We start from the raw sequence: 12,902 nt of genomic DNA on the forward strand, positions 1-12,902 counted from the left end.
ATCTATGTCCAATTTATATGTTGTTTTAAACTAAAAAAACCTCAATATTTTTTTAAAAAATAAGTAAAAGAAAACCTATGTAAAAAAATTTGATATATAATTTATTTGTTTGTTTGTTTTGTCCAATACACAATAAAACACAATGAGGGTTATAGATGATATAATCAGGTAGAATGTATTAAAGGGAGAATAGAGAAGAAAATAAAAGAGTAAAATATAACTATGAGGGAATAGCCGAAAAAGATATAGGGATAGAAGAGAAGATATATGAGATATGGGAGATACTATAGGGATAACCACAACTGGAATTACTTTTCCTCAAAATTGGAAACAACATAGCACTCCTTTCTGATGGAATGATAACAAAAAAAAAAGGGTATTTGGCTGTACAGAGATGGATAGGTTACGTTTGGTTTCTTTGCCCACCAGAGGGCTCTCTGGCTTGGCTTTGCCTAGACCCGAAGTGCCTGCTCGTTTTTATCTCTAAGCTGAGAACAGCAATGCGAGACGCAGCAGCACTGCAAGCCCGTTTTGTTTTCCGGGTTATTGGGAAGTCGCAGGGCTTTGCACGGCCGTCTGATTTCGAGGCAAGGGGGTCTAAAAAAAGCAGAGACCCCCTTTCCTCCTTTTTTGCCTTAACCCTAAAGTAAGAATTCTTTTCCTCCTGTAGATATTCGGCTTTTTAAAAAAGCATCTTTGCACTGCTGAATCTGAGCAGGTAGAAAGCTGGGGTTGGGGGGGGGGGGTCCCCGGATCCCCATCTTTCCGCAGATGCAGCTTTTTTGGGGGGGGGGGGGGATGCGCAGCCCTCCTGGAGTTTCTTTCCAACGCAGAGAAATTGGCCGGGTTGCAGGGCAGTCAGAAAAGAGGAGGCGGAAAGAGGATTGCGATGGAGGGATTGAGCCCCGGGCTTTGCTAACCAGATTTTTTTTTTTGGTTCACCCTGGAAAAAGGGGCAACTGGATGAAGATTTATTTCTGAGTATGGGGGCTTGGGGGGGTGGAATAATGTGATGCAAAATCGGTTTCTTTCTGGAAGGAGGAGGAAATCTCCACGCAGCCTCTGACAGCAAGCAATCTCGTCCTCTTTATTTTCAGGGAGAATAAAGTAACAGAAGCACAATTGTGGTGACATTTTCTCTCTTTGGAGAATAAGCCAAAACAGTGAGTGTGGCACCGTTTCTCTCTCAAGTGTTTTGCATGCCTTGTAGCCTTGTTTTTGCTGTTCTTTGGATGCAGTTCTTCATTCCCATTTGCTATTCTTGTTTTCAGTATGGCCCAATATGTATGATATTCCTCCCCACCCCCCACCGTTTTTTCTTATAATTAGTTGCAAGGTTTCCTTTGAGATGAACCACCAGACGTTTCACCTTTCCCAAGGCCCCGTAGAGGAAGCAATTCCTTGGGCACCAGGGGATCTGCAGGATGGCCGTTGTAGAGGAAGATCTGCTTGGTCAACATCCACAAAGGACCCAGAAGCCCATCGCTTTGGGAAAGAGGATCCGCTTGGCATCCCTGGGGAGGTCAAGGTAGAGGTGGATGCCTTGCTGAAAGACATTGAGGAGTACAACAGGCAGAGGTTTCGTTCTGATGTTCTTCCTTGGGGAGAAGGTCCCTGGCAGACTCTGTTCCAGCTGGGAGAGGCCGCTCAGAGATGGCTGAAACCACAGGACCGCACCAAAGGACAGATTGTGGACGTGGTCATCTTGGAGCAGTTTCTACATGTGCTTCCTTTGGGAATGCAGGCCTGGGTGAGAGCCAGGAATCCAAGTACCAGCCAGGAGGCAGCTCAGCTGGCTGAATTTTACCTGGAGCAAAAGGTATCCTTGCTAATACGAAAGGGAGCCTTCCAATTCTTGAGTTTAATGTTAGGACTGTTGCTATTTCTCTGATCACAACCACTAACTAAGCAAAAAGGGGTGTTGGGCAGATTGGCTTCTGAGCCAATCTGAATTTGTCCTGCAAAAGGTTATGACTGTATGTATGTTTTTATATATTGGGGTTTCTTGTTTTTTAGACTTTTTAAATGTATTATTGTTATTTTAGATTCTAACTATTAGATTTGTCATTATATATTGTTTTTATCATTGCTGTAAGCCGCCCCGAGTCTACGGAGAGGGCCGGCATACAAATCTAATAAATAATAAAAATAAAAATAATACAAATAGAGTGGGCAGTAGAAAGAGAGAAGGCTGAAAAATTAATATCTTTTAATAACAGTTCCCAGATTTCTAGCAAAGCCTGTTCTTGGCTTGGAAAGCTACAGATCTAAAATACACCCCAATACATTGGTTTATACCTTGCTAAATCTCAGGTTGTTTTCCCAGATTCGCATAACATCTTACAGCTATGTTGTGACTTCATGCAATGGCCTGGTTAACATAATAAGTCAGTGGCTGGTTTTCTACAGCTTGCTGAACCACAAATCACAACCACAAGTGGAAATCTGATTAATAAATAAAACACTGACTTGTATCCCTGCTGTAGGGGTATGGTTAAATTTCTAAACTTTGTCCTATTAACTTTTTAGGGGAGACCCTGACTATTAATTACCAGGGCGCTTTTTATAAACTTAGATAAGGAATTATCAATTCCAAATGCAGCAGGCATTAGTACTGAATATTTTTGCTAAGTGGCATGATTTATCGCTTATCAATGGCATAAGCCAATCAAAACCATTAATTCATTCAATTTTCTTCCTCTTTTAGTGTCCTATGGCATTCCAGGATGTGGCTATATATTTCACCCAAGAAGAATGGGATCTGCTAAACGAGGAACAAAGAATACTGTATCACACTGTTATGCAAGAAAATTCTGAGAACATCACCTCTTTAGGTAAAGGTTTTCATTCCTGTAAGATCATGGAATCCTTTCTGAAGCTTGTCAACTCCATTTTTTAAAATATAATATTCCTTGTGCGTTTTTTATTATTTATTTATTAAGCAAATATAAACAACAACTCTGGAAACATAAAGATCTACCCAAAAATTGCTGAACTACAATCATATACTGGATGAGAAGGGAATTATAAAAACCAGGCAACAATTACAAAATCAAAACATCAATATTGATTGGTGGTCTTATTCCCAAATTTCGACAAAATGGAACAAGGATAAAAAGAAAGAAGGAATTCAAGAAAAAGATAGTTTAATTGACAAAATACTATTAGGACATGAAAAAAAAATTATAACTAAAATGTACAACTATATAATGGGGTATAACATGGAAATTGAAATAGTAAAAGAAAATATGATAAGCTGGGCTAAAAATATAGGTTACAATATTTACATAGAACAGTGGGAACAAATGTGGAAAAATTTGAAACTAACCAAATCAGTACCGTACAAAGAAAACTTACAAAAAATGTTCTATAGATGGCATCTAGCTCCAACCAGGCTGGCTAAGATTTATCCCAATCTGAAACCAAATTGTTGGAGATGTAACAACAAAATCGGATCCTTTTACCACTTATGGTGAACATGTCCACACATAAAAAAGTTGTGGGAAAAAATTCAAATATGGATTCAAGAGATTACGGCAATCACATTAAAATTTAGGCCAGAAATTTTTCTTTTGGGCATAATAGATTTGAAAGGTAAAAAAGAGGACTTCTATTTAATACAACACATAATCACAGCTACGAGAATCACAGTTGCGCAGAATTGGAAAAAAGAGAACACACCAAGCGAAAGAGAGATTATTAAGAAAGTATATGATTGTGCAGAAATGGAAAGGCTCACCCAAAAACTTAAAAATAAAGAGGATTCAAGATATTACGAGACTTGGGAAAAATTTTATGATTGGGTAAAAAATAAAAATAAAGAAAAAAGAAAGAAAAAGAAACAAGATAAAATGTAAATCAAATATAGGCTAACAGACAGGAGAGAAGTTTGGACACTGACAAAATATAAAACTCTGAATATTTTTATCGGACTGTTATTAACATCTTTCTCAATTCAACCGGATCTTAACTCAAGTGTAGATTAAAAAGTCATTGGAAAAACCGCGGCAGCCATATGCCGCTCAATCAGCAATCTAAGATTTTTAGAACTGTCAGCAACAGTTCACTGGGGGGGAGGGCGGGGGGAGGAAGAGTCAGAAGAGCTAAAAGATAACAAATTATGGAGATAGAACACTTTAAAAATTTAATTCATAACTGGGTAATTTGTTTGGTATTGATATGTATATTGAACTGATAAAGTTTATTTAAACAGAACAATTATATCTTACAAATATAATAAGAGCATGTGATTATATGTCGATATAACGATGTAAAACAAGATGTAGCCACTCTTCCTTCCTTTGTATATATTTTTGTAAATTTAATAAAAATTATTTAAAAAAAAAAAAAGATCTACCAGATTATTCTATGTTAGTAAGGAAAATCATGGACTGTGCCTGAAGCAGATGTGCTGACGCTTAAAATAAATAATAAAGAAGACTCCAAGTATTACAAAACTTGGAACAATTTTTACGAGTGGTTAGAAACAAGAAAAAATAAAATTGAGATATATAAATGAAATAGATCTTTTTTTAAAAAAAAGGAATGAATTTATATAAGTATTAAACTTTTTGAGATAAATTATGAATGATTTGATATATAAGAAATGTATTACTATACCTATGATTGATTGTAAGCGGTTGAAAGTATAACAAAAATGTAAACTAAGTGAATAACCGAAACCAATTTTTATATATTACCGTTCGTATTAGCGGTTGAATTAATTCATTATAAGCTGTGTTTAATGGATATGTACAAAACAATCAATTCACTGATATATTTTTGTTTCGTTCTGTTTGTGTTCTCTCTCTTTCTTTTTTCTTTATTATGTATGTTACATTCCTTGTTTTCAATGTATTTTCTGCGTTTTGTTTTTAAAAAAATATACTTTATTAGATTATTAAAAAAAACAGGGAAAAAGGGGATGGGAATACAAAAAAGAGAAGTGGGAGGGGGAGGGGGTAAACAGTATTTTTATGCAGCGGCTTATATATATTATTGTATATACATGCCAAATATTTGTCTGTATGTAAATATTTTATATTCAATATTCTTGTTTGGATAATCTTATAGCTGTAGTATTTAATAGTCCAAGAATAACATGGAAAGAAGAGGTGATTGGAGGTGGGATAGAAAAGGAAAGAGGAAGGAAAGAAAAGAAGAAGAAAGAAGAAAGAAAAAAAAAGAGGAGGGGTGGTACCTGCAAACTAGCAGGGATTTGGATTGTGACGGCTTAGTTTGGTTATGTTTGTTGTTTTGGTTAGTGAGAAGTAATTGTAGGTTGTGATATTAGTAGGTTCCTGATAATTATCAAATGGATTGAACTCAGACAGGGATTGTATTGATTTTGGTCCGAATTTCTATTGTGTATATCACTATGTTTTGTTTTTAATGTATATAATTCAATTTTTTTTTTAAAAAAAAATTTTTAAAGAAAATTCTGAGAACATCACCTCTTTAGGTAAAGGTTTTCATTCCTGTAAGATCATTGAATCCTTTCTGAAGTTGTCAACTCCATTTTTTTTAAATATAATAGTCCTTGTGAGTTTTTTATTATTTATTTATTTATTAAGCAAATATAAATAACCTGGGAGCAAATTACATTTTATTTTGGGGATCTGTTTTATCTCTAAAGCAGACCTTTGTGTTAGATTGAGCTGAGAGACGATAGATGCAAGATTTCCATGGCTTAGGGTGGGACTTTAATCCGATTCTTCCCAAATCTAGTCCAGCATTTCAATTCTGCTACATTAGCAGACAATTCTAAGCTATTTGGTTCTTGGGATTTCCTGAGTTTGGTTGTTCTCTGACAAATAACTCAGATTACCTAGAGGTTCAGGATCATTTTGCAGCATGCAGGAAATGGTACCAGAGAAACAATTAAGGAAGAAACAACGGTAACGCCATTGTGACACCTTTTCATAGCACAAACCTGCCACCAGATGGACTGATAGCAGAAGTCAAGAGCTTGTGTCCACTCCAGGTATTATGGGCTCATCAATGACAGGCAATCCCCTTTAAATGCAGTTTTTGTGGACAATTGCCAAGAAGAACACTTGTAGACTGTTCTTGTTGGTACTGTTAATGGATGAAACCATTGGCAAAATTCCACTATAATACTTTGGACTAATTGATTATCTTATCTGATTAACGTCAGAGTTCAAATCATGTATTGCAACCCTACCCAAGCAGACATATTCCATATCTTAATCACCTCGCACATTCTTTCCCAGTGCTTTCTACAGGGGATTCTGAGAATTGAAGTGACAACATCTCAACTTGGTTTAGAAATCATTTCCATGGAAAGGATTCTAGGAACTTCCAGTTCATTGGTCTCTCTCTAATGTGGAAGGTGTTTTTATTTTATGCAATGTGGTTTTAAATTTAGGCAAATGTTACCTGAATTGTCTTTTAACTTCATTTTGGAACCTTTTTCATGGGTGGGAATACACAAAGCACTCAGTTGCTGAATTATGACAACTTGCCTTCTGATTCTCTTTGGGGTTCCCACATATTTTAAAGTGGGAGCGATTTTCGATTGCATACCACACACAAAAGAGCCATAGGACAATGCGACCCCCTGCTGCTTCTGCCCCTGTGTAAACCACAAAGAAAAGGTAATACACATTTGTCTGCCGATTTCCCCCCTTGAAAATAATTTTCCATTTTACTTTTTTGGTGGCAACTATCAAGATAAATATTTTAATTGGATAACTTATAAGAAATGAACTACATTGTGTATCAATAAAAGCCAAACATTTGGGGAGGGAGCAGAAAGAAATAAAGAAACCATGTTCTCATCAAGGCACTATAAAAGAAATAGATTCTCAACTCTGATGTCTATACCTTTATTGGAATTCTGAGCTAGCTAATTTACCCAGCCTGTCCCTGGGTAAGGCACTTTATTTTATTTGATAACTATAAAAAAAACAATAACCTTCCTTTCTTGTGTTTCTTTCCCTTCCTCTAGAGCTTTTGATTTGCAAACCAGATCCAGGTCTCCAATCTGACTGGGACGAAGAAGCACAGAGGGCTGATCTCCATACATGCAAGGAGACAGACTCTATTGTTGAAGAAACTGTGGATTGGGAGGACATAACTGTGGTTGGTGAGAAAGTCTTTCTGTAACAAAAGAATCTTATTGGGTTACTTGTGTTCCTTTTCCCCCCCAAAGTCAAGCACTTTGAATCAATCTGTCAATCAATCTCACATCCAGACCCACAGCAGTTGGAAGATGCAACATTGATCAGACTGTCAATTCTGATCAAACCTTAGCTCCTATTTTGGGGACTTTTCCTTTTCTGCCATTAACGTAGCTGTTGCCCAGGTGATTTCATTACTTCCCTCTGCCAGGGACCTGAGTTGGCTGTACAAAATCAGACACATTTCTGAGGACTCACATTAACCACCGAAACATTCCCATAGATGAACTCAGAAGAATCTATGGCATATCCACTCCGATTTAGTAGCTCCCTTTGCTCATTTGAATTGGCCCATTGCAGCTGCCGTAACTCTTAGTCTTAGTAAATCTTAACTCCCCCAAATAGTCTCTCCGTGTCTGCAAACCACAAAAGGTTGCACACACTTGGACCCTTCACCAAAATTGTGACTGTTGATTTAAAGCCTGAGAAAAACTGGTCTTTACTCAAGGTAAACATTTGATGATTTTTAGAGACATCTAGTACTAGTCCTTTTTTCCGGCGTAGTTTCCAATAATTCTGTTGGCATCACCTTTTTTTCCTTATTTTAGAATTGCCACCCCAATATCCATATGACAGCCTGCATAATGGTGAACCTGACATGATTTTCCAGATTGGAAGTGATGGGATGATTCAGGACTCTGAGGAAAAGAGTAATATGGGGCATTCTCCAGGTAAGCCGTTAGAATTAGGAGGGTTGGGGGGTTTTGAAGCCACCTGGGAAGATGTGGATGGGAAGAAAGAAGAGGACAGATGACACTGTAAGACATTCCTTTGGAAAAGACTTAAGAGAAAATTGTTACAAAATTCATTTGGCAAAAAAAGAAACCAAGAATTAAACTATCATATGTACAAGATAGTAAGCAAAGAGGGGACTTAGGTCTCCCCGATTTAAAACTTTTATTACAAAGCTGCTTCCCTAACTTGGATTAAAGATTGGATTAATCTATCAAACAAAAGAATTCTGACACTAGAGGGATATGATTTGCAACTGGGATGGCATGCCCATCTGTGGAAGGATGAATTTAAAAAACAGAATACATTCAACAAACATATGATTAGGAAATCCCTATTAAGAATTTGGCATGAAATAAAAAAGAAATTGTATACCAAAATACCTAGGTGGCTATCAACAATGGAGGCTATCATTTACCCAAATCTAATTGACCCCACAAAAATCCTGACCTATATAGATATCTTGAATCCAGATGCACACCTAAAATCTAGAGAAGAATTAGAACTCCAAAATTATAAGATGGACTGGTGGACTTACACTCAAATTAGATCTAGATATAATAAAGACATAAAAGGGGTAGGCATAGATACAACAACTAATCCACTGGATAAAATTCCTACTGGATCTGATGATAAAAATATAACGAAGATATACAGCTACCTTTTAGAAAATTCATTTTTGATAGTTCCCTCCATGGCTTGGGACCAGATTATCTGAGGGTCCATCTTTTGCCAGTCACATCCACTCAACCCACTAGAGTGGGGAGGCAAGATCCTGTCCCCCAAGGATGTGCCTCTGGCAGAATACAGAAGAAAGGCATTCTCAGTTAAAACAGTATATACAAAAAACACCCACGATTTGGTGGTGGGCTGTGAATGCTTGTCTGGTGGTGGGCACTACTCACAGAGCACCTGTTTTCTGTTGTGTGTGTGTTCATATTTTTAAAAAATCAATAAAAATATTAAATAAAAAAACAAGAAAGGCCTTCTCTGTGGTGGCTCCCCTATGAAATATTATCCCACCAGAAATTAGAGTGGACTCCCACACTGACCCGTTTGTAGGCCCTGTTGATTTTGCAAACATGCCCGGGGAACCCAGAGTGGGATGGGGCCATTAAATGGCTGACACAAGTATTATATTTTAATATTTTTAATTCTTCTACATTGTGCTTTTATTTTCTGTAAACCGTCTAGAGTGACTGTCGGCAAGTAGGCAGCTTCATCATTTTTCCAAAATAAATGAATGAAAAGGGATACTAAAAATAGGTGAAGAATGGTGGTTTAACTGAATCAGCCAAGCATTTCAGGCCCAATGTTTAAAAACCTGACTGTGGGCCACTGCAAGCTGTTGTAAATACAAGCCAGTTACCAAGCAGACAAAATAAAATCACACGACTGAGGATTATTACCATTCTCCGGGTCCCGTCAACCAAACAATGTCGGTTGGCGGGCCCCAGGGGAAGAGCCTTCTCTGTGGCGGCCCCGACTCTCTGGAACCAACTCCCCCCAGAGATTAGAACTGCCCCTACTCTCCTTGCCTTTCGTAAGCTCCTTAAAACCCACCTTTGTCGTCAGGCATGGGGGAACTGAGACATCTCCCCCGGGCATTTACAATTTATGCATGGTATGTTTGTATGTATGTTTGCTTAGTAAATGGGTTTTTAAAAAATATTTTAAATTATAATTTAGATTTGTCATGAATTGTTGTATTCTGTTGTGAGCCGCCCCGACTCTGCGGAGAGGGGTGGCATACAAATCTAAATAATAAAATAAATAAAAAATAAATAAAAAATTCTTGAAGTCTGTCATAAATTTGAATTGTCATTTTAACGACTGGTCATAAGTACCAGTCATAAGGACTGGTCATGAGAACGAATGATAACAAATCCCAATTCCAATTAATGGTGGGTTTTTTTTCATAATTAAGGAATGTGAAGGAACCAAACAAAGTTTGATATTGAAACCATATCTTTGCCCTTTTCTTGCTCACCCACCCCCTTATTTACTTCTTTTGTCTCGGCCCTCAAAACCTTTGTTTATATCTTCCCTCCTGTGCTTGCAGAACTCCCGATTACCAGGAAAAATAATCAGCAAGGAGAGTTTGGAGCAGAGCGACTTCAGGAACCAACGCAGTGGGACGTGTTCTTTGATCCCAAAATTGTTGAACCAATGGAGGCCAAATCCAGAAGACGGCAAGGTTTATTCCTGGAGCTGACGCAAGCTGCTAAGGCTGACACGAAAATGCCCAGCAGTAGCTCCCAGGTAGGTTCTACTGTATCAAAAAGAAATTATCCGTGTTCTGAGTGTGGAAGAAGTTTCGATCGCCGCTCCAATTTAATTAAACACCAGAGGATCCACACGGGCGAAAAGCCCTACCCTTGTACCGAATGTGGGAAGTGCTTTGACCAGCAGTCCAATCTAAACGTCCACCGGAGAGTCCATACCGGGGAGAAGCCATATGGGTGCCCTGATTGCGACAAACGATTTAGTATTAAATCCCATTTACACGGACACTACCGGATCCACACAGGGGAGAAGCCTTACGAATGCGAAGACTGTGGGAAGAGCTTCCGGGTGAAATCTTCCCTAAATAAGCACCAGCGAACCCATACGGAAGCGGCCAAGATTTCCAAAGCACCTGAGATCAAATCCGAAGGTCCCCGGGCAATGTTGCCTGAATTGACCCGCCTTTATGCAGCTCCCAAATCACAAAAGGTGATTAAAATTATGAGTAGAAAGCCCCCTCTAGAAATCACGGTGTCCAACAAGAATTTCTCCTGCTCCGAGTGCGGGAAAGGTTTCGATCGGCCTTCGCATCTCGTTACGCACCAAAGGATCCACACTGGGGAAAAGCCATACATGTGTATCCAGTGCGGGAAACGTTTCCATCAGCAGTCTAACCTTAATGTCCATCTGCGCCTCCATACTGGGGAGAAACCTTACGGCTGCCCTGAATGCGGCAAAAGGTTCAACATCAAATCCCATCTACTTGGACATTACAGGATCCACACGGGCGAGAAGCCCTTTGAATGTGAAGATTGTGGGAAGAGCTTCCGGGTGAAGTCCTGTCTAAATAAGCACCAGCAAGTTCATACAGGAGAAAAGCCATTTAAATGTATCTGAGGGGAAAAAAAATTCCTGCCATTCTAAGCTAATTAAGGTCATTCTGGAGAGAAAGATTACAGTGCTCCAAACTTGGAGGGAAGCAACTTTTGCAACAGATGAGACTTTAATCAAAGAATTCACAGATGAGACTTTATCAAACATGAAAGAATTCAACACACAGGAGAAAATCCTTCTGTTTTCCCTCCGCAGGAAATAAGCATAGTCTTTGTGGGTGTTTAATCTGTGAGAAAATGTTCCGGAAGATAAATTCTAGCAGTGATGGGAATGGCTGGATTTAGACCCACAAAATGAGGTACTGATCATAGCAGCACAAAAACAGCCACTTAGTACATCAGCGTTTCCCAACCGGTGTGCCGCGGCATACTAGTGTGCCGCGAGACAACGTCAGGTGTGCCGCGGCTAGAGGCGGCGGAGGAGAGTGGGCGGATCGGGTGGGCAATGGGGCAGGGCGGAGAAGCCAGGGGCGCGTTTGGCCGGAGGCACCTACTGCCGCACCTCCCTGCCCCTGCCTCCCCACGGTGCCTCCGGCCAAACGCGCCCCTGGCTTCTCCGCCCTGCCCCATTGCCCGCCCGATCCGCCCACTCTCCTCCGCCGCCGCCTCCTGCCTTGGGGCGAGCAATCCGGGAGTCCGGGACTGTGTGGCTTTGCGCCATGAAGAGAAAACGGCCGACTTTTCCCTGCTGCCGTTTTCTCTTCATGGCGCAAAGCCATACAGTCCCGGACTCCCGGATCGCTCGCTTCTCCGGTCAGCAAAGCCATCTGCCCAGGGAAGCGCCGCGCTGGCCGGAGAAGCGAGCGATCCGGGAGTCCGGGACTGTGTGGCTTTGCGCCATGAAGAGAATACGGCCGACTTTTCCCTGCTGCCGTTTTCTCTTCATGGCGCAAAGCCACACAGTCCCGGACTCCTGGATCGCTCGCTTCTCCGGTCAGCAAAGCCACCTGCCCAGGAAAGCGCCGCGCTGGCCGGAGAAGCGAGCGATCCGGGAGTCCAGGACTGTGTGGCTTTCGGCCGGGCTAACGGGAGGCGGCGCGAGGCCGGGCGCTGGGGACGTCTGGGAGGGTGAGGAGGCTGATGGCTGCTGTGCACTCCACTCTCTCTCCGGCTCTCTCTCACTCTTTCTTTTTCTCTCTGTTGCTGGTGTGGTGAACGAGAGAGAAAGAGAGAGAGAGAAAAAGGGGAGAGAGAATGAGAGAAAGAAAGCAAGAGAAAGAGAGGGAAAGAAAGCAAGAGAGAGAGAAAGAAAGGGGGGAAGGAGGGAGAGGGAAAGACATAGAGGGAGGGAAGGAGGGAGAGAGAAAGAGAGCAAAAAAGAGGAAGAAAGAAAGAAAGAGGGATGGAGAGAAAGAAGGGAAGGAAGGAAGAGAGAGAAAGAGGGAGGGAGAAATAGAGTGAAATGGAGGAAGAGATATTTTTTTTGTCCAAACTTTTCTTTAGCCCCCCCGCCCCCCCCTTCAGTGTTCCCCAGAATTTTGAAAACATGAATAATGTGCCGCGGCTCAAAAAAGGTTGGGAAACACTGTAGTACATGATCCATGGAAAGGGTTCTCCTATCTAGACAAATGCAGACTGTAGGCATGCAAATCTAATAAATATATATGCAGAAAGGCCTCAGAGACAGTCCAACACATGGTGTCTATATACAACACAGATAGAAGCAGACAGAAACAGCCCAACAAGATAACTGGCATTGTGTACAGGAATATATGTACAGTGTATGTGCTGCATCACATACCAGATGGGAGATTCAACAGAAGGATGGGACTCGTGCATAACTATATTTTACTGAAGCTTTTCTGAAAATAACGTGAAATGCTTCAGGGGGAAAAAATGTCCTTGATTT

The 12,902-nt window shown here is 40.3% G+C and overlaps 1 protein-coding gene across 2 annotated transcripts; it reads left to right on the top strand.

Moving 5' to 3' along the window:
- Positions 1 to 553: 553 nt before the first annotated feature.
- On the top strand, positions 554 to 11,454 carry LOC139160244 (zinc finger protein 773-like). Of its 2 annotated transcripts, none has more exons than XM_070737922.1 (7): positions 554 to 646; positions 1,098 to 1,163; positions 1,330 to 1,819; positions 2,708 to 2,834; positions 6,971 to 7,108; positions 7,751 to 7,873; positions 9,997 to 11,454. In XM_070737922.1, the coding sequence occupies exons 3-7, from the start codon at positions 1,349 to 1,351 to the stop codon at positions 11,055 to 11,057; spliced, it is 1,920 nt and encodes a 639-aa protein (XP_070594023.1). In that variant the 5' UTR covers positions 554 to 646; positions 1,098 to 1,163; positions 1,330 to 1,348; the 3' UTR covers positions 11,058 to 11,454. The 2 variants fall into 2 exon arrangements, with proteins under 2 accessions (XP_070594023.1, XP_070594024.1); XM_070737923.1 differs by having other exon boundaries at positions 1,349 to 1,819.
- The last annotated feature ends 1,448 nt before the right edge of the window (positions 11,455 to 12,902 follow it).

Source organism: Erythrolamprus reginae, chromosome 2 (assembly GCF_031021105.1).
Source record: "Erythrolamprus reginae isolate rEryReg1 chromosome 2, rEryReg1.hap1, whole genome shotgun sequence".
Classification (NCBI taxonomy): Eukaryota; Metazoa; Chordata; class Lepidosauria; order Squamata; family Dipsadidae; genus Erythrolamprus; species Erythrolamprus reginae.

Coding starts and splice junctions, on each gene's coding strand:
- LOC139160244 (XM_070737922.1), top strand. CDS start 1,349: ATGAACCACCAGACGTTTCACCTTTCCCAAGGCCCCGTAGAGGAAGCA. Junction 2,835..6,970: donor TGAGAACATCACCTCTTTAG/GTAAAGGTTTTC, acceptor CCCTTCCTCTAG/AGCTTTTGATTTGCAAACCA. Junction 7,109..7,750: donor GGAGGACATAACTGTGGTTG/GTGAGAAAGTCT, acceptor TCCTTATTTTAG/AATTGCCACCCCAATATCCA.